This window comes from Cherax quadricarinatus, chromosome 9, assembly GCF_038502225.1.
Source record: "Cherax quadricarinatus isolate ZL_2023a chromosome 9, ASM3850222v1, whole genome shotgun sequence".
Taxonomy (NCBI): Eukaryota; Metazoa; Arthropoda; class Malacostraca; order Decapoda; family Parastacidae; genus Cherax; species Cherax quadricarinatus.
In genome coordinates, this window is record NC_091300.1 from 10,672,225 (window position 1) to 10,693,906 (window position 21,682).

The 21,682-nt window shown below is 38.6% G+C and overlaps 2 protein-coding genes across 2 annotated transcripts in view; one reads left to right on the forward strand and one right to left on the reverse strand.

Annotated features, from left to right (window-relative positions):
• LOC128686214 (uncharacterized) overlaps positions 1-11,969 on the forward strand; it is a 52,332-nt gene extending 40,363 nt beyond the window's left edge. The window contains exons 3-5 of the mRNA XM_053773044.2: positions 3,583-3,685; positions 4,133-4,249; positions 9,588-11,969. Coding sequence (XP_053629019.1) covers positions 3,583-3,685; positions 4,133-4,249; positions 9,588-9,764 — 397 coding nt within the window. The 3' untranslated portion in view covers positions 9,765-11,969. The remainder of the gene's footprint in view (positions 1-3,582; positions 3,686-4,132; positions 4,250-9,587) is intronic.
• The window catches only part of Ppt2 (palmitoyl-protein thioesterase 2), a 529,716-nt gene that overhangs the window by 269,467 nt on the left and 238,567 nt on the right, over positions 1-21,682 (reverse strand). The window lies entirely within an intron of this gene.

Sequence of the window (21,682 nt, forward strand, 5' to 3'; positions counted from 1 at the left end):
AGGGAAGAGAGGTTATTGTTTGAAGGGGAATCCCCCTCCATAAGGACTCTAGGTACCAAGTCCTTATCTGGGGTCACTTCCCTTTGTTTTTTAATGCCACAAATCTTTCCATCCTACTCCATATTGCACAAATCTCCATTACTACCACCCTCTACCACCATAACTACCACCCTCTACCACCATCACTACCACCCTCTACCACCATCACTACCACCCTCTACCACCATCACTACCACTACCACCATCACAACCACTACCACCCTCTACCACCATCACAACCACTACCACCATCACAACCACTACCACCCTCTACCACCATCACAACCACCCTCACAACCACCACCACCCTCTACCACCACCACTTTCGTATTTTTCTACAAACTTTTTCTTGAATTCTGTCTGGTTTATCACATTCTTTACCAAAGGGCTGGCACTAGAAGCTTTCTTTGGGCCCATGGTGGCTTATTTAGCAGTCACACACAATAAACTAGTGCCAAAAAAAATGGATTACAGTGGAACCTCAAATATCGAACTTAATCCATTCCAGGAGTTAGTTCTAAATTTGAAAAGTCTGAAAAGCGAAGCAATACAGGTCTCCCTCAACATTCGCGAGGGTTAGGGGATCAAGAGCCTCGCGAATGTTGAAAAACCGTGAATGTTTGGTGCCCCAATATACTGTAGGGAAATATATTACAATACTGCTTCCTTAACTTGTTGAACCATGAATAATCATAAAATACATGAAAATGTCGTAAATTGTACTAAATATATACATGTTATGCTTTAATAATGTATGTTATTTAATAACATGTATGTTAATAACATGTATGTTATTAAATACCACAGACTCCACCACTGCCTCCACCACTGCGAGTCCCTACTACCCTCCCTCCGACCCCCGCAACTGGCAGCCAGCCCTCCCACCACTCAGTGTGGTGAGTGTTTTGTTTGTTCATTATTTGCTATTAAACTACAGAATAAATAATGTAAACCCATTCATGACTGCATATTGGAATGGCTATTAGGAAAGGTATTAGACAGTGACATCATGTGTTTATTCTTGAACACAGCAAAGAATCGAACATTTCTGCTATTGCTAATAATAGCAATAGTAATAATAATAATAAATATGATATAATTGAAGAAGGAAATTGTACAAAAATACGAGGGAGTGTTTGACACATCGTCAGTGTGACTTTGTTTATGCTGGAGTGAACGTTAGTCTCCCTGCTCTTCCAAACATTTCACAATAATTCAGCGGTTGAGGCAGTGGTATTTAATAACATATATGTTATAAATAATAATAGTACATGTTATTATTAATAACATGTATTATTATTAACATGTATGTATTTAATAACATATGTTATAAATAATAATAGTACATATTATTAATAACATGTAGTATTATTATTAACATGTATTATTATTAACAACATGTATTATTAACATGTATGTTATTAAATACCATTGCCTCAATCACTGCCTCTACCACTCCAGTCACACTCAATCTACAAGCACCAAACACAATGAATTATTGTGAAATGTTTGGAAGAGCAGGGAGACTAATGTTCACTTCAGCATAAACAAAGTCACACTGACGATGTGTCAACCACTCCCTCGTATTTTTGTACAATTTCCTTCTTCAATTATATCATATTTATTATTATTATTATTATTATTATTATTATTATTACTATTGTTATTATTAGCTGTAGCAGAAATGTTTAATTCTTTGCAGTGTTCAAGAGTAAACACATGTCACCGTCTAATACCTGTCCGAATAGCCATTCCAATATGCAGTAGTTTAATAGCAAATAATGAACAAACAAAACACTCGCCACGGTGAGTGGTGGGAGGGCTGGCTGCCAGTTGTGGGGGTCGGAGGGAGGGTAGTAGGGACTCGCAGGTGGCGGGAAACTTAAATATGATTTGGCGGCTGGGAATTTGGCGGTTGGGAATTCGCGAATGTGTGAAGCCCGTGAAAGTTGAAAACGTGAATGTTGAGGGGGACCTGTATTTCCCATAAGAAATAATGGAAATAAAATTAATCCGTTCCAGAAACCCAAAAATATTCACAAAAAAAAAAAAAAATTTATAGAGATTAATTATAGTTTTACATACACACAACAAATGTAGTATTCAATTATGTATTAATAAATTTAAATAAACATATAAAATAACATTTTACTTACCATTATTGAAGGCTGGTGATGACATCTGGAAGATAGGGAGGAGGAGAGAGGGAGTTGGGGTTAGTGTTTGGAAGGGGAATCCCCCTCCATGAGGACTTCAGGTATCAAAGCCCTCTCTGGGGTTACTTCCCCTCTGTCTTTTAATGCCACCAGGACCAGCTTGAGTCACTGGACCCCTGTCTCACAAAATAACTGTTCAGTCTTCTGTTTCTGGTGCCTCTTGAAGATTTCCCTAAAATGGGATATGGTTCTGTCACTGAGCTTGTTGCAAAGATGGCTTGTTTCAGCTTGCTCAGGGTGGTACTTTTCCACAAACATTTGGACATCATTCCACTTGGACATCATTCCACTTCTGTATTATTTCCTTCTTCACATCTATGGTGTTTGTCACTTTCTTTACCACAGGGGCACCACTAGCAAGTTTCTTTGGGCCCATTGTAGCTTATTTCACAAGCACTAAACACAATGAAATAAAAGCTCTGGTGGCCTGGTGGCTAAAGCTCTCGCTTCACACGTCGAGGGCCTGGGTTCGATCCCCAGCCAGAGTAGAAACATTGGGCGTGTTTCTTTCTACCTGTTGTCTATGTTCCCCATCAGTAAAATGGGTACCTGGGTGTTAGTCAACTGGTGTGGGTAGCATCCTTGGACACTGACCTAATTTGCTTGACATGCGGAGCATAACAAGGGGCTTTCTATAAAGTAGTATGTCATTGTTGTCAGCTAGGCCTGTATACCATGTACATGTACTTAATAAAGATATTATTATTATTATTACTGAGAGCACAGGTTAGCGTTCACTCAAGCATCAACAAAACCAGACTGGCTCACGGCGCCTGCATGAGGACGCGGACAGAGCGGGCTGCCAGACAGGTCCAGTACCCGGCCATTCAAAAATAGGGGCGAGTTCGTTAATAGGGACAAAGTTGCTTCCAAAAAAGGGTTCTATTGTCGAAGAGTTCGATAAGCGATACGTTCGAAATTTGAGGTTCTACTGTATTATGGAATGTTTCGTATCACCTCACAGAATATGTTCACTCACTGAGAAACAACACGACACTGCCTGAGAATGCGTGTGGGAGGCGGCTTTTTGTGCACTCTGGGCACTGGACAGGTTCCGTATCATTGACAGAAACGGAACCAATATTTTGACGAAAAGTCGACAAACGGAAATTAGCGATAATGGAGATCAGCAAAAAGGGAGGGTCCACTGTAATTGAAATTTCTCTTCATTGAACTTCAAATTGTTTTCTGCAGCCCATTTAAAGATTTGGTTGATGTCCGCTTGGAGACTTGCAGTGTCTTCGATGGATGACACACTCATGCATATGTTATCATATTTTAAGTGTGCTGTATTTGTACATTAAAGTTTTTAATTTCATTCCATCAGGGTATTTGGCAAGTCCTGTTCTACTGTGAAATCAACATTTATTAGCCAGATAAAAAAATGGAGCCATAATGACTGCAGTCTCAAACAACAGTGCAACTATGAGGTGATGTATTTGCACATAACAAATACATGTTCAATTTAAATAAAATATAGTAAGGTTGATTTTCTTTAAATATGACAAATCCTGGGGGCAGTTCGACTAGTATTGTAAAAAAAATGACTGGTAAAACGATGGGTACTGAAAGAGATTATGTAGGCAGAAAGCAGTGACTGTGCATTTTGTATTGTGATTGTGTGGAGCGACAGCATTCTGTAGATAAGCTCAACTGGCCTTGCAAAAGTAAATATGTTTGTGTATGCATGTGTTTGTGTACATTTGTTAGTGTGCATGAGCATGCATGTGTTTGTGGGTCTATGAATGTACATGCGTGTTTGTGTGCTTGTTTGTTATAAAATATTGTATTTAATTCTTGTATATATAATTAAATGAGCTGTATTATAGTATTTTCAGTGATTTAGTATTAGTAACATCTTGTATTTTATCCAACAGTACTTGGGTGAAGATGGTAATGCCATCCGAGGTTTCCATGTGACACCCTGGATGTCATTTGTTGACAGATTTAATTTTACATTTACCGATGGGGATGATGCTCTTTGTCATGTCCAGGTAAGATATGCATGATTTTATTCAAGATGGCTATTGAATAAGTGATGGTGAATGTGATGATTAAGACATGTGCAGGTGTAGTAGCACAATAAAGATGATGTAATCAGTCAATCAACCTTGTAGAAATAGTATTTGTGGTGGTCAGTCCTTCAGCCTGGAGAAGAGTTCAGCTCCAGGCTGAGGGACTGACTACTTCAAATACTATTTCTACAAGGTTGATGGACTGGTTACATCATTTTCATTTCACTACTACACCTGCTGCCTCTGTATTTGACTGAAACCTACTGTGTAGGTAAAATGTTTCGACAATAAAGATACCCAACCGTTGCAGATGTCTTAATCATCAACTTGTTGGTATTTTATGCCATTTTCAACATGATGGTAAATGTGTTTACTTTTGGTCACCTCGTAGTGGAAAAATGGCAGTTTAAAAAAAAAAAAAAAAAAAAAAAATTCTTAATTATGAAATTATTACTGCTTTATATCTAGTACCTTTGATATTGAATAATGCAGTATTTTTATTAACCCTTTCAGGGTTGAGAGGCCCTCTCCTAAACTTGTTCTCAGGGTCGGAAATTTTTCGGAAAAAAAAGTATTTTTTCTTATGAAATGATAGAGAATCTTTTCCCGATCATAATGACACCAAAAGTATGAAATTTGATGGAAAACTTACGGAATTATGCTCTCGTGAAGTTAGAGGTCTCGCCAATGTTTATGCATCGGCGATTTCGCCCACTTTGAGCCCTATTTTCGGCCAATTCCTGTGTACTAGTTGACAAAAATCATATTTATTTCACTAGAACTCCATTTTTTCTATCGAATGAGTACAAGAAACCACCCATTTACCAATTTCAACTATCCAATGAAGTGGTTAGAAATTGGCAATTTTGCCAATTTCACACAAATTTCAGAAGATGCCAATTTACAAATAGGGTCCAGAATAAACAAGACAGACATTCCTGGCACTAAAATAACAAGTTCTCTGTTCGTTAGTCATGTCCCCAGGCCCCTCTTATATTTCTTTCGCTTTAGACTTTGAATTTTTATTCTTACAAAAAATAGAAGATTTTCTATTATGCAGACTACTGCATTAGTGTAGAATTAGCATAAATAATATCAGCACACTTGTGAAAGAATATTAGACTCGCCAATTGACGTGTATTGGACGCTTGGCATGATTTGTTTACTTTTGAACTATGGTAACAATCGAACACTTCTGCTACTTTGAGCTCAATTTCAAGGTACTTTTCATTGTGAAACCAATCAGAATCATCTCAATTTCTGTAATATGTCTTCCATTCTATAAAATGAGACCAGGAAAACTAGAATACAACCATAAATACCATACGAAAATACAGTGCAAAGTCGCTGTTTTAATCCAAAAACACTGTCAGTTTTCTTTTTCTTATTACGCACTGTGTGCTGCAGGATTTTTTTTATACTGCGCACACTGACCACATAGACCCATTCTTTCGTATGTAGGCCTACCAGCTTTCTCTTGCTAGATTTGAAGGCACTAGAATTTAGGCGTTCTAGTACAGTGGACCCCCGCATAACGTTGGCATCGCATAGTGTTAAATCCGCATAGCGATACATTTTATCGCTAAAATTTTGCCTCGCATAGTGCTAAAAAATTCGCTCAATGCGATGCGGCCTGAGCCAGCCTCGCTTGTTCTGCCAGTGGCATTGAATGTTACCTCTGCGGTAACATTCAAGCATACAATCGGAACATTTCGTATTATTACAGCCTTTATACAGTGATTTCACCTGAAAAATAAGTGACCATGGGCCCCAAGAAAGCTTCTAGTGCCAACCCTACAGGAATAAGGGTGAGAATTACTATGGAGATGAAGAAAGAGATCATTGCTAAGTATGAAAGTGGAGTGCGTGTCTCCGAGCTGGCCAGGTTGTATAGTAAACCCCAATCAACCATCGTTTCTATTGTGTCCAAGAAAACGGCAATCAAGGAAGCTGTTCTTGCCAAAGGTTTAGCTGTGCTTTCGAAACAGAGATCGCAAGTGATAGAAGATGTTGAGAGACTGTTATTGGTGTGGATAAACAAAAAACAGATAGCAGGCGATAGCATCTCTCAAGCGATCATAAGTGAAAAGGCTAGGAAGTTGCATGAGGATTTAATTAGAAAAATGCCTGCAACTAGTGGTGATGCGAGTGAATTTAAGGCCAGCAAAGGTTGGTTTGAGAGATTTAAGAGGCGTAGTGGCATACATAGTGTGATAAGGAATGGTGAGGCTGCCAGTTCGGACCAAAAAGCAGCTGAAAAATGCATGCATGAATTTAAGGAGTACATAGACAGTGAAGGACTGAAACCTGAACAAGTGTTTAATTGCGACGAAACAGGCCTGTTTTGGAAGAAAATGCCAAGCAGGACCTACATTACTCAGGAGGAAAAGGCACTCCCAGGACATAAGCCTATGAAAGACAGGCTTACTCTTCTCATGTGTGCCAATGCTAGTGGTGATTGCAAAGTGAAGCCTTTATTAGTGTATCACTCTGAAACTCCCAGAGCATTCAGGCAAAAGAATATCCTCAAGGATAATTTGTGTGTGCTGTGGAGGGCAAACAATAAGGCATGGGTCACTAGGGACTTTTTCTATGACTGGTTACACCAAGCATTTGCCCCCACTGTGAAAAATTACCTAACTGAAAAGAAATTAGACCTTAAGTGCCTCCTGGTGTTAGACAATGCCCCTGGTCATCCTACAGACTTGGCAGAGTGACTTTGTGGGGACATGAGCTTCATTAAGGTGAAGTTTTTGCCTCCTAATACCACTCTTCTCCTGCAGCCCATGGACCAGCAGGTTATTGCAAACTTCAAAAAACTGGACACAAAAGCTCTGTTTGAAAGGTGCTTTGTAGTGACCTCAGAAACTCAATTGACTCTAAGAGAGTTTTGGAGAGAGCACTTTAATATCCTCAGTTGTGTAAACCTTATAGGTAAGGCTTGGGATGGAGTGACTAAGAGGACCTTGAACTCTGCTTGGAAGAAACTGTGGCCAGAATGTGTAGACCAAAGGTATTTTGAAGGATTTGAGGCTAACCCTGAGAATCCTATGCCAGTTGAGGAATCGATTGTGGCATTGGGGAAGTCCTTGGGGTTGGAGGTTAGTGGGGAGGATGTGGAAGAGTTGGTGGAGGAGGACAATGAAGAACTAACCACTGATGAGCTGCTAGATCAACTTCAACAGCAAGAGGCCACACCTGAGGAAATTGCTTTGGAGGAGGGGAGAGAGAAATTGAAGAAGTTGCCTACTTCAAAAATTAAGGAAATCTGTGCAAAGTGGCTTGAAGTGCAAACCTTCATGGATGAAAATCACCCTCAGACAGCTATTGCAAGCCGTGCTGGTGACTATTACACTGACACTGTTGTGAAACACTTTAGGAAAGTCATAAAGGAACGAGAGGTACAGGCCACTATGGACAGATATGTTGTGCGACAGAAGTCCAGTGACTCTGAAGCTGGTCCTAGTGGCATTAAAAGAAGAAGGGAAGCAACCCCGGAAAAGGACTTGACACCTCAAGCCCTAATGGAAGGGGATTCCCCTTCTAAACACTAAAACCATCCAGTCTCCCCTCCTCCCATCCCATCAATCATCACCACATCTTCAATAAAGGTAAGTGTCATGTAACTGTGCATGTTTTCTTACGTTTGTGTGTATTAAAATTAATATTTCATGTAATAAGAAAAACTAAAAAACTGTCTTGCCAGAAGGGTGCTTTACACTACAGTTTTTAAACTGCAACATTTTTTTTTTTCATACTTTTGGGTGTCTTGCACGGATTAATTTGATTTCCATTATTTCTTATGGGGAAAATTAATTCGCATAACGATAATTTCGCATAACATTGAGCTCTCGGGAACGGATTAATAGCGTTATGCGGGGGTCCACTGTACGTCAATAACCCTGGTGTGTAAGCCGTACTAGTATGTTGAAAACCCTGAAAGGGTTAAACTTTTTTCAGTTAAAGTGAAGAACAGGTTTCATAATTTAAACAAATTTAAAATTCAAGAAGCAGAGTTAACCTAACCCGGTCACTCTGAAGTTTACAATGTTTTACTGTGGGAGGTAGATGTCTGGTTGCCTTCTTGTTCATCGGTGGCATAAGTCACTTGCACATTCGCATAACAAGTTTGTTTCCCCCTCGTTCTGTGTGACAGATGTTCCTGGTCCATGGTGCTAAAAGTGAATTTGTACTTTCCATTTTTCTTGACAATACCAAAAGATATACGAGCTTGCCATACATTCATGAAATAGGCATACACAAAAGAAAAAGGAATGAAATTGGTTGAAAAAATTGAGGAAAAATAAATTCCATCGTTCGCTCGAAGTCCCATTGCAATTTAAAATTTGGAAAAAATTCTACATTTAAAAAGAAAAAGCATAGCAGATAGGTACCAACAGCCATATACGGTATGAAAAACGAATTCAGTTGGTAGAAAAAATAAAATTAAATACATACTTTATTATACTAAATTCTGTCATAGTTCTCCTACCCCCCAACCAGCCAGCCTGTCTTTGTTATGATTTGAATTTCAAATGTAACAAACCAGTGAATGCATATGTCTACTATTTACTCCCTCCCTCTACCTATAGTCATGACTATATTGGTGTAACCCAACTTCGTCTGGGTGAGTATTCATTTTATTTTGACTTGGCACAAGGCACTTAAATTGAAAATCAACAATAGGATTTCATTAAAAACATTTACTCTGAATTTCCTGTACCCAAATCTAATTTCTTCATCTTCCTTTCTCATGAAAATCAGTATAACCAGTCTAAAGCAATATTAGGGAAGTTGTTAAAAATCAAATTGTGCTGGGCTTGAGTGATTGCTATTTAGCAAATTTATACCACATACTGTACATCCTCAACTGATTAATGTTTAATGAAATTTTGAAAATTCATCAATAAGTTGCTTGTTCAAGTACCCTTCAACTGTTCTTTGTTAAACACTGTAAAATTTATTAATGCATTCCTGAGCCCTAATTTTCTGCAGTTTTAGTGTATTTTTTTCTTTAATATTTATCTAATATTTAACCTTCATTATGCCTCTTCAGTTGTATTTACAACAAAACGATATTTCCAATATATACAAATAAGAGATAGAGAGGGTATGTTGTGTGTGAAGATGGTGGTAAGTGTAAAGGAGGGTGTTGTGCAAGATCCTGCACCTCAACCCATTGAACTTGCCCAGGACATGGCCACCAGTCATCCTGTTCCTACAAATAGGCACTTTATTCCCAAATAGGCAAGAGAGGAGTATGAATGAAAAAGCATTTTTTTTTCGTTATGATTTATAGTAATTTTCATGTTTTCAGGCTATCAGTGAGTCTGCAGCTTCTTATGCCATTATTGACTTTGGTGTGAACTACTGCAATCTACGTAATTTAGTGATTGGATCAAAACTTGATGAGAATGATAGTTACTACAAAGAAAATTCTACCAATTCAGTCTGCACAATGTATTCTATTGCACATTGTAATTTATATACTTAAAAAGCCATCATTGTTGTTCATTTATGGTAGAGAGCAAGCAGATTGAAGGCTATGATGAGGTAGCTAAAATATGGTACACATAGCTGTATGTATTTTATACATAAAATATTCAGGCTATTTTTTGTATACAATTTCTAGATGCATTTTTACTTTTATGACTTTTAAGATGAAAAATGAAGGTAAAAAATATTTTTTACTGTAATTAACTTCTGACTATGCAAAGAGGAAGGATGTTACCAAAATTGGCATATAATAATATTTCTCCTGCAATCTTTTTAATACTAAAAATTAATGATCATTGTTCATTATTATAATTGGGTCAGACGTCTGCTGTTGTGGGTCTTGTGTTTTCATATACGTACTATTAAAAATATATCCTATATTTTTTTATATATGTATTAGGAATGTAAAAATACATGTCATCTTTGGACTGAACATTTCCAGTTCCAGGTTTGAATCCTGCAGGTACATTTAATTCCACTTAAGAGGAAATTAGACAGTATTCTTTAGTAATGATAAGGTGCAGTATTGACAACAGCTGTGATTTTTTTCACAATAGTTTTATCTAAATCTTTTTACAGAGATATGATCCTTAAGGATTCGGAGCTTTCCATGAATACTGTATAAAAATAAAATAGAATTAAAACCTTTCAAAAGTACCGTGCTGTATTTGCTTTCTGGCGTAGTTGTTATGCATAACATAATTGTTCAAATATTGTACAGTATATAATAATGTGACTTCTATTACTGTGTTCATTAACATGTTTTGTTTTCATAGAGGTGCAGATATTATTTAGGGTATTATGATACATATGAGAATCTTCACATTTTTTTTATTTACTGTATAGTATAATATTTCATCTTTGAAATGATCTTGTGGGTGGAAGGAGATGCAGACTGTCCATTTCCCTCGTTAAGCACAAAAATGTGATATGAACATGCACATTTTTTTTTTTTTTTTTTAACACTTCAGCCATCTCCCACTGAGGCAAGGTGACCCCAAAAAGAAAGACACACACCATCATTCACACAAAATCACTGTTTTTTGCAGAGGCACCCAAATATGACAGTTTAGATGACACTCCAAACAGCCAATATCCTAAACCCCTCCTTTAAAGTGCAGGCATTGTACTTCCCACCTCCAGGACTCAAGTCTGGCTAACTGGTTTCCCTGAATCCCTTTACAAAATATTACCCTGCTTACACTCCAGCAACTCATCAGATCCCAAAAAACCATTAATCTCCATTCACTCCTATCTAACATGTTCACACATGCCTGCTGCATGTCCAAGCCCCTTGCACATAAAACCTCTTTTACCCCCTCTATCCTTTCCTAGGACAACCCTTACCCCTCCTCCCCTCCACTACAGATTTATACACCGAGGTCATCCTATTTTGCTCCATTCTCTCTAAATGACCGAACCACCTCAACAATTCTTCAGCCCTTGAAATAATACTTTTAGTAACTCCACACCTCCTCCCATAATATTTGCACTAGGAGCAAGGGGCTGGTAACCCCCTCTCTGTATATGTTACTGAATATAAAGAGAGAAACATTAGTTATTCTTTTTAGGTCACCCTGCCTTGGCTGGATACGGCCAGTTTGTTGGAAGAAGTAGTATATGTAATATATGCATTTAAAGCTTTATTTTTCTTGACTTATAATTAACTTAGTGATTGAGTAATTATTGACACAAGAGTAGGGAAGCTTGTGTAATGTACTCTAGATGGTATTGACCTCGACACTCGGCTGCTCAAATCATATCAAAACAGTTCAAACATAGATCCTTGTTGTAGTGAAGAAACTAAGTGTACAGTAATTGTTATAAAATGGAGAGTTTAGGAACATTATTATACACCTACACAAAAAAAATGTCCTTGTTACTCGCTGATCTTCCATATATTAATATTCAACAATGTTTCATGTTAGTCTAAAATGTTTTTACCAGAGCTAGTACAGTAACTAATTGTTTGAAAGTGATTATTTTATACATTGTATATTTAACGTTTTTAATTTTTATTGTACACTGTCCTTCTCGTGTTTCTTACAATAAACAGAAATATCCTTAATCTCTAAGGTCTTTTGCAATGCAGTACTGTACTAAAATTATTCAAGAGATACATTATTAGTCTAATTTTTTTTTATTTAATGTAATGCAAATGTATTGAAAGACTAAAAAAAATATTAAATTGTGAGTTGAAATATATACAGTATTCTAAATCTTTAGTTCTTTGTTCCTTGGAAGTCTGCCTTATCTTGGTAGCTTCTTGTGGAATATTTCCAAGACTCTAACCTGCTTTTAGTAATAGTGATTTAAAAAATACCTGAAATGTTTTAATGCTTCTACATGTTGACGTGGTTGTAGAACTTAGCCATTTGATGTAGAACTTAGCCATACAGATTGCGAGAAGGACTTGGGGGTTATGGTGAGCAGCAACCTTAAACCAAGACAGCAATGCCTAAGCGTACGTAATAAGGCAAATAGATTACTGGGATTTATGTCAAGAAGTGTAAGCAACAGAAGTCCAGAGGTCATACTGCAGCTTTATACATCATTAGTAAGGCCTCACCTAGATTATGCAGCTCAGTTCTGGTCTCCGTATTACAAAATGGACATAAATTCGTTAGAAAACATTCAGCGTAGGATGACTAAATTAATACATAGCATCAGAAATCTTCCTTATGAAGAAAGATTGAAGACTCTTAAGTTACATTCACTTGTTAGACGAAGAATGAGGGGAGACCTGATCGAAGTGTATAAGTGGAAGATAGGTATAAATAAAGGGGATATTAATAAGGTCTTGAGGATGTCTCTCCAAGAGAGAACGCGCAGTAATGGATTTAAATTAGGTAAGTTTAGATTTAGAAAGGACATAGGAAAGTATTGGTTTGGAAATAGGGTAGTTGATGAGTGGAACAGTCTACCTAGTTGGGTTATTGAGGCTGGGACTTTGGGTAGTTTCAAATCTAGGTTGGATAAGTACATGAGTGGGAGGGGTTGGATTTGAGTGGGACTTTCACATCAGAGCTTATTTCTTGGGTGGCATTGAAAATTGGGTTGGGCAAATGTTTTGTTAGTGGGATGAATTGTAAAGGACCTGCCTAGTATGGGCCAGCAGGCCTCCTGCAGTGTTCCTCCTTTTCTTATGTTCTTATGTTTAAAACAGGCTAAGCCATTGCTGTTATGATAGATATGTAGGCCTTTGGACCATGTGCAGCAACAATCTCAATGATCATGCAGTCAACAGGTTTGTATGATTGCAGATCAGGTATGTGTCGGAGAAATACAAGAAATTTTCAGCATAATAGGTAGGCCAGAGGTGAACATAAGAATATAAGAACATAAGAAAGGAGGAACACTGCAGCAGGCCTGTTGGCCCATACTAGGCAGGTCCTTCACAGATCCATCCCACTAATAGAATATTTGCCTTCATAAGAACATAAGAAATAAGGAACACTGCAACAGGCCTACTGGTCTGTGAGGCAGCTCCAATTCTCCCCACCAGCTTAAGCCAATGCCTTGACCTAGTGAGGTCAGACACATCACTTATGGGAGGAGCACCGCATCCGACCTAGTAGCTAGTCAGGTCCAACTCACACCCACTCGTGTATTTATCCAACCTATTTTTAAAACTACACAATGTCTTAGTGTTTATGACGGTACTCGGAAGTTTGTTCCACTCGTCCACAATTCTATTACCAAACCATTGCTTTCCTATATCCTTCCTGAATCTGAATTTTTCTAATTTAAAGCCATTGCTGTGAGTCCTGTCTATTTACATCCCCTTTATTAATTCCTGTTTTCCATTTATACACCTTGATCATATCCCCCTTTCTAGAGTGCAGATTCAGGGCCCTCAGTCTATCCTCATAGGGAAGATTTCTGATACATGGGATCAACTTTGTCATCCTCCTTTGTAAGTTTTCCAGTGCATTTATATCCATTCTGTAATACAGTGACCAAAACTGTGCAGCATAATCCAAATGAGGCCTAACCAAAGATATACAGTGGACCCCCGGTTAACGATATTTTTTTATTCCAGAAGTATGTTCAGGTGCCAGTACTAACCGAATTTGTTCCCTTAAGGAATATTGTGAAGTAGATTAGTCCATTTCAGACCCCCAAACATACATGTACAAATGCACTTACATAAATACACTTACATAATTGGTCGCATTGGGAGGTGATCGTTAAGCGGGGGTCCACTGTATAGAGTTGAAGAACAACCTGAGGACTTCTATTATTTATACTTCTTGCTATGAAGCCAAGGATTCTGTTAGCTTTATTGCAAACACTAATGCACTGTTGTCTTGGTTTTAGATTAATACTAACCAGAACTCCTAAATAATGTAGATCTTAATAAAGATCTACATTATTTAGTTTATATGTGGCATGGTTATTTTCCTGTCCAACATTTAGAACTTTGTATTGGTCTGTTAAACTGCATCTGCCACTTCTCCGACCACTGCACGAGTTTATTCAAATCATCCTGGAGTGCTCTAATGTCGTCATTAGAATGAATTGGGCGGCCTATTTTGGTGTCATCAGCAAATTTACTTACGTTGCTATTTATTCCCTCATCTACGTCGTTTATGTAGATTGTGAACAAGGGGCCCAACACTGACCCCTGTGGAACACTGCTTGTGATGTGCCCCCATTCTGATTTCTCCCCATTTATGCAAACTCTCTGCTGCCTATTTGTCAACCATGCCTCAACCCAGGAAAAAATTTCTCCTATTCCGTGTGCCTTAAGTTTCCTCAATAACCTCTGATGTGGGACTCTATCAAAAGCATTACTGAAGTCCGTATACACAATATCACATTCAATACCATGATCTACCTCCTCAAACACCTTAGTGAAGAAAGTCAGTAAATTCGTAAGACGGGAACGCCCCTTTGTAAAACCGTGCTGAGATTCATTAATCAATTTATGCCTTTCGAGATGGCTACAAATTGCTTCGGTAATTATAGATTCCATAAATTTTCCCACTATAGAGGTAAGGCTTATTGGTCTTTAGTTCGAAGCTAGGGACCTGCCACCTGCCTTGTAAATAGGTATTACATTTCCCATTTTCCATTTATCAGGCACTATGCTAGTTTGAAGTGATATGTTGAAAAGATTAGCCAAAGGCATGCTAAGTTCCTCTTTATATTCCTTGCAAACAATTCATCAGGGCCTGGGCAACCAACACCACCTACCTGACCCATAGTCAGGACATCCCAATTTGGCCCACCCAGGTAATTTTTCAGTCCCATGAAATCGGCCAAGCGAAAGTCTGGGACAGAGATTTGATTGCAGTTATCCGGGCAACTCCATGATATATTGAAACAAAGTGATTTGTGATCGCTTTCCCCAAGCTCGTCATTAACCTCAAGATTATTAACTAGTGATTCTTTGTTGGCAATAACCAAGTCAAGTAGATTGTTTCCTCTAGTTGGTTCTGTCATAAACTGGTTTAAAAAGCAATCCTGAACCATGTCAAGAAAGTCACTAGACTCAAGATTTCCTGTCACACTGTTCCAATCAATTTGTCTAAAGTTAAAATCTGTTAAGACAACATTTTCATATCTAAATGTCTTAAGAATTTCGTCCCATAGCAGCTCACTGCACTCCCTCTCGAGGTTTGGGGGCCTATAAATCACACCCAAAATTAACTTTTCACGACCCTCGAGAAACTGTAGCCAAACAGATTCTGCGTCCGATGTTTCTAATCTTGTATCTTGTCTAACAGGACAATTTAAATTATCTCTGACATACATTGCCACTCCACCACCCTTCCTGTTGACCCTATCAGTATGGAATAGTTTATAACCCTGTATGCTGCATTCAGAAGGCATTTCTCTATCTTTCAAGTTGAACCAGGTCTCTGTTATAGCAATAATATCTATATTACCTGCACTTGCAAGTAATCTAAGCTCATCTACCTTATTTCCTAGACTCCTACTATTTGTATAGTAAACCTTAAGGGAGCTAGTCATCCGTTGCCCTCTACTATCTCCCTTTGTTTGTTGATCAGTTAATTTGCCTTTACTAGCAACTATACATATTTTGAATATTGTCTTTTAAACATATGCCCGAGGTGTCCTGGTAATATCTGTTACTTTCAACCCTAATACTGCAGCCTGATTGTTTCCCACAAATGCCCATACATCTATAATCTATCAGTTTTAAAGTCCTAGACAAGTCACCAATAACCCCTTCAATCAAACTGGCTAATGCAACCACTCCAGCCCCAGAGAGATGAACCCCATCCCTTGCATACATATCATGTTTACCATAGAATATGTCCCAGTTATCAATGAATGGGATTGCAAGTTCCTTGCAGTACCTGTCTAGCCAGCAATTTATACCAATTGCCCTTGACATCCATTCATTGCCCACTCCCCTTTTAGGCAAGATGCTACATATGATTGGGATCCCTCCCTTAGACCTGACTACATCTATGGCTGACCTATACTTATTCAGCAGCTCCTGCCATTCCCAATGTCATTACCACCAGCACTAAGACAGATAATGGGCTTGTTCCCATTCCCTGACATCATATTATCCAACCTGTTGACTATGTCGCCAACACCAGCCCCTGGGAGGCACTCTGTCTGACCTTTCTCTGTTACAAAAAGCACAGTCCATATATCTTACCTGAGAATCTCCCACAATCAGAATATTCTTACCTTGATAAGCAGGGGAGTCAGTGGTACCTTTAACCTCGCTAATCACTGAAGTACACTCGTCCTGGAGAGCAGATTATCGATTTCCTACCTTCACATCTTCTCTATTAACCTTCTTATCATCCTTCTTCCTAAATTGTGAACCACTTGCCACTTAAAGGGGCTGCCACTCTCCAAATCACTGCTGGTAACTTTTTCCTCCTCACCAGCTACCACCATCTCACACTCACTCCCAAACCCATCTACACAAAGCTTCAGTCTCCTATTTTCCTCCTGAAGAAGTAGAATCTCCTTCAACACTTTAACCTGAGATTCTAAAACACTACAACAAGCCATGGTGCTAGATAACACCCCATGCTGATAGGTAAGACACATAGGCAACAGTTAGGCAACTTTATTCCGAAACGTTTCGCCTACACAGTAGGCTTCTTCAGTCGAATACAGAAAGTAGGCAGGAGCAGCAGAGATGTGAAGACGATGTAATCAGTCCATCACCCTTGAAGTTGAAGAATTTGAGGTTGTCAGTCCCTCAGCCTGGAGAAGTTCAGTTCCATAGTTCCTGACTATGGAACTGAACTGCTCCAGGCTGAGGGACTGACAACCTCAAATTCTTCGACTTCAAGGGTGATGGACTGATTACATCGTCTTCACATCTCTACTGTTCCTGCCTACTTTCTGTATTCGACTGAAGAAGCCTACTGTGTAGGCGAAACGTTTCGGAATAAAGTTGCCTATGTGTCTTACCTATCAACCTGTCGGTATTGTATACCATTTTGATGTTCAACACCCCACGCTAATCCCAGACAGCTTAGGACAGGTATGACCACAAGTGATCACTGACCTCGGTGGATAAAGGCCTAAATTTATTAGAGTAATATTGTGAATACATCGAACAAGAATACAAGGGAACTCGGCAGAAAGGATGGGTCAACGGGGGCACCTAATCGACCACACTGAATTTTCCCGACCCATCCTCCACATCTTCCCCAGAGAAGGTCATTCCAGAGAGGAAATCTTTCCTCAGTAGTTTTCCAGAGAAATTTCTTGTCATCAAATACCCAGATGACTTGAAATAATTTTTTCTTAACAATAGTCATGAAGGCACACTGATTATATTAGCACTATGTGTATATATTTGTGTAGTTTTAACCCAGGATGACCCACTCAGTTACTTTTCTCAACTACCCCATCCATTCTTTACCCTTCTGCCGGCCCCCTTGCTTATTTTTCCCCACAAATATGAATGCTGGATGGCAAGTGGATTGACAGGATGCAAAAGATAAGCTTGACATTAATATTCCAATTTCATAAATCACATAAACTTCAGGAAATGCTTTTTTAAAATATTTTTGAAATACTAGTTAGCAGATAAAAACATTTAGAATACGTAGTCTGGTAGAACTTCAGATTACAGGGCCTTTCTGTGTATAAAGTTTCTAATTGGGTTAAGTCAAATGCATGGGGTGTTGAAAAGGTACAGTGGAACCCCGGTTTTTGTTCAGTCCAGTTATCGTACAATTCAGTTTTTGACCACTCTTTTCGGGGAATTTTCCCGTTTTCATACATCCGCTCAGAAATTGTCTGTACCAGACGCGTCCGCCTGCCCGCGGGATGCAGCCACTCATACGTTTGTGACTCAGTCTGCCTTTGTTACTCATTCAGTGATCCTTACTCCACACATTCATCCAAAACATTTCGTAATAATCCATTGTTTTTTTTTGTGCTTGCGACTGCTAAATAAACCATTTCATTAGTCATTTATATTTATTTTTCATTGTTTTCTGTATGTAAAACTATAGTTATTCTCTATAAAATGTATTTTTTGTTAATATTTTTGGGTGTCTGGAATGCATTAATTGGATTTACATTATTTCTTATGGGAAATATTACTACGGTTTTCGTACAAATTGGTTTTCGGCCAACCTTCTGGAACAGATTAAAGACGAAAACTGGGGTTCCACTGTATTTGCTTCTAGTATTATGCTTGTATGTTCTATTGCAGCTCTCTAAGAAGAGCTTTAGAGCTGGATTTATATTTGAATTCATTATCATGTAGATATAGATTGCACAGTAGAAAATATATGATGTGTATGTTGAGCGGAGTATATATTGTTCGGAGCCTGATTAGGTGATCATTCTTATTGATTAATGATTTATTATTGATTTTAAGCACTTCACCACTGTAGATCTCCAGGCACAAATACTAAAAGTGATGTAAGTACAGTGGACCCCCGAGTTTCATGATTAATCCATTCCAGAAAGTTAGCCGAATGACGAAATCATTTTCCCCATAAGAAATAATGGAAATAAAATTAATCCGTTCCAGACATCCAAAAATATAAAAAAAAAAAAAAAATCAAATTAACTAAAGATTTACATACAGAAAACAATGAGAAATCAGGTACATACATTTTTTTTTTTCAACAAGTCAGCCGTCTCCCACCGAGGCAGGGTGACCCAAAAAAGAAAGAAAATTCCCAAAAAGAAAATACTTTCATCATCATTCAACACTTTCACCACACTCACACATTATCACTGCTTTTGCAGAGGTGCTCAGAATACAACAGTTTAGAAGCATACACATATAAAGATACACAACATATCCCTCCAAACTGCCAATATCCCAAACCCCTCCTTTAAAGTGCAGGCATTGTACTTCCCATTTCCAGGACTCAAGTCCGACTGTATGAAAATAACGGTTTCCCTGAATCCCTTCACTAAATATTACCCTGCTCACACTCCAACAGATCGTCAGGTCCCAAGTATCATTCGTCTCCATTCACTCCTATCTAACACGGTCGTGCACACTTGCTGGAAGTCCAAGCCCCTTGCCCACAAAACCTCCTTTACCCTCTCTTTCCAACCCTTTCGAGGACGACCCCTACCCCTCCTTCCTTCCCCTATAGATTTATATGCTTTCCATGTCATTCTACTTTGATCCATTCTCTCTAAATGACCAAACCACCTCAACAACCCCTCTTCTGCCCTCTGACTAATGCTTTTATTAACTCCACACCTTCTCCTAATTTCCACACTCCGAATTTTCTGCATAATATTTACACCACACATTGCCCTTAGACAGGACATCTCCACTGCCTCCAACCGTCTCCTCGCTGCTGCATTTACCACCCAAGCTTCACATCCATATAAGAGTGTTGGTACTACTATACTTTCATACATTCCCTTCTTTGCCTCCATAGATAACGTTTTTTGACTCCACATATACCTCAACGCACCACTCACCTTTTTTCCCTCATCAATTCTATGATTAACCTCATCCTTCATAAACCCATCTGCCGACACGTCAGCTCCCAAGTATCTGAAAACATTCACTTCTTCCATACTACTACTCCCCAATTTGATATCCAATTTTTCTTTATCTAAATCATTTGATACCCTCATCACCTTACTCTTTTCTATGTTCACTTTCAACTTTGTACCTTTACACACATTCCCAAATTTGTCCATTAACCTTTGCAATTTTTCTTTAGAATCTCCCATAAGCACAGTATCATCAGCAAAAAGTAACTGTGTCAGTTCCCATTTTGAATTTGATTCCCCATAATTTAATCCCACCCCTCTCCCGAACACCCTAGCATTTACTTCTTTTACAACCCCATCTTTAAATATATTAAACAACCATGGTGACATTACACATCCCTGTCTAAGACCTACTTTTACCGGGAAGTATTCTCCCTCTCTTCTACACACCCTAACCTGAGCCTCACTATCCTCATAAAAGCTCTTTACAGCATTTAGTAACTTACCACCTATTCCATATACTTGCAACATCTGCCACATTGCTCCTCTATCCACTCTATCATATGCCTTTTCGAAATCCATAAATGCAATAAAAACTTCCCTACCTTTATCTAAATACTGTTCACATACATGCTTCAATGTAAACACTTGATCTACACATCCCCTACCCACTCTGAAGCCTCCCTGCTCATCCGCAATCCTACATTCTGTCTTGCCTCTAATTCTTTCAATTATAACCCTACCGTATACTTTTCCTGGTATACTCAGTAAACTTATTCCTCTATAATTTTTACAGTCTCTTTTGTCCCCTTTCCCTTTATATAAAGGGACTATACATGCTCTCCGCCAATCCCTAGGTACCTTCCCCTCTTTCATACATTTATTAAACAAAGTACCAACCACTCCAACACTATATCCCCCCCTGCTTTTAACATTTCTGTCATGATCCCATCAGTTCCAGCTGCTTTACCCCCTTTCATTCTACGTAATGCCTCACGTACCTCCACCACACTTACATTGTGCTCTTCTTCACTCCTAAAAGATGGTATACCTCCCTGGCCAGTGCATGAAATTACCGCCTCCCTTTCTTCCTCAACATTTAAAAGTTCCTCAAAATATTCTCGCCATCTACCTAATACCTCCCTCTCCCCATCTACTAACTCCCCTACTCTGTTTTTAACTGACAAATCCATACTTTCCCTAGGCTTTCTTAACTTGTTTAACTCACTCCAAAATTTTTTCTTATTTTCATTAAAATTTCTTGACAGTGCCTCTCCCACTCTTTCATCTGCTCTCCTTTTGCACTCTCTCACCACTCTCTTCACCTTTCTTTTACTCTCCATATACTCTGCTCTTCTTATAACACTTCTGCTTTGTAAAAACCTCTCATAAGCTACCTTTTTCTCTTTTATCACACCCTTTACTTCATCATTCCACCAATCACTGCTCTTTCCTCCTGCCCCCACCCTCCTATAACCACAAACTTCTGCCCCACATTCTAATACTGCATTTTTAAAACTATTCCAACCCTCTTCAACCCCCCCACTATTCATCTTTGCACTAGCCCACCTTTCTGCCAATAGTTGCTTATATCTCGCCCGAACTTCCTCCTCCCTTAGTTTATACACTTTCACCTCCCTCTTACTTGTTGTTGCCACCTTCCTCTTTTCCCATCTACCTCTTACTCTAACTGTAGCTACAACTAAATGATGATCTGATATATCAGTTGCCCCTCTATAAACATGTACATCCTGGAGCCTACCCATCAACCTTTTATCCACCAATACATAATCTAACAAACTACTTTCATTATATGCTACATCATACCTTGTATATTTATTTATCCTCTTTTTCATAAAATATTTATTACTTATTACCAAATTTCTTTCTACACATAGATCAATTAAAGGCTCCCCATTTACATTTACCCCTGGCACCCCAAATTTACCTACTACTACCTCCATAACATTTTTACCCACTTTAGCA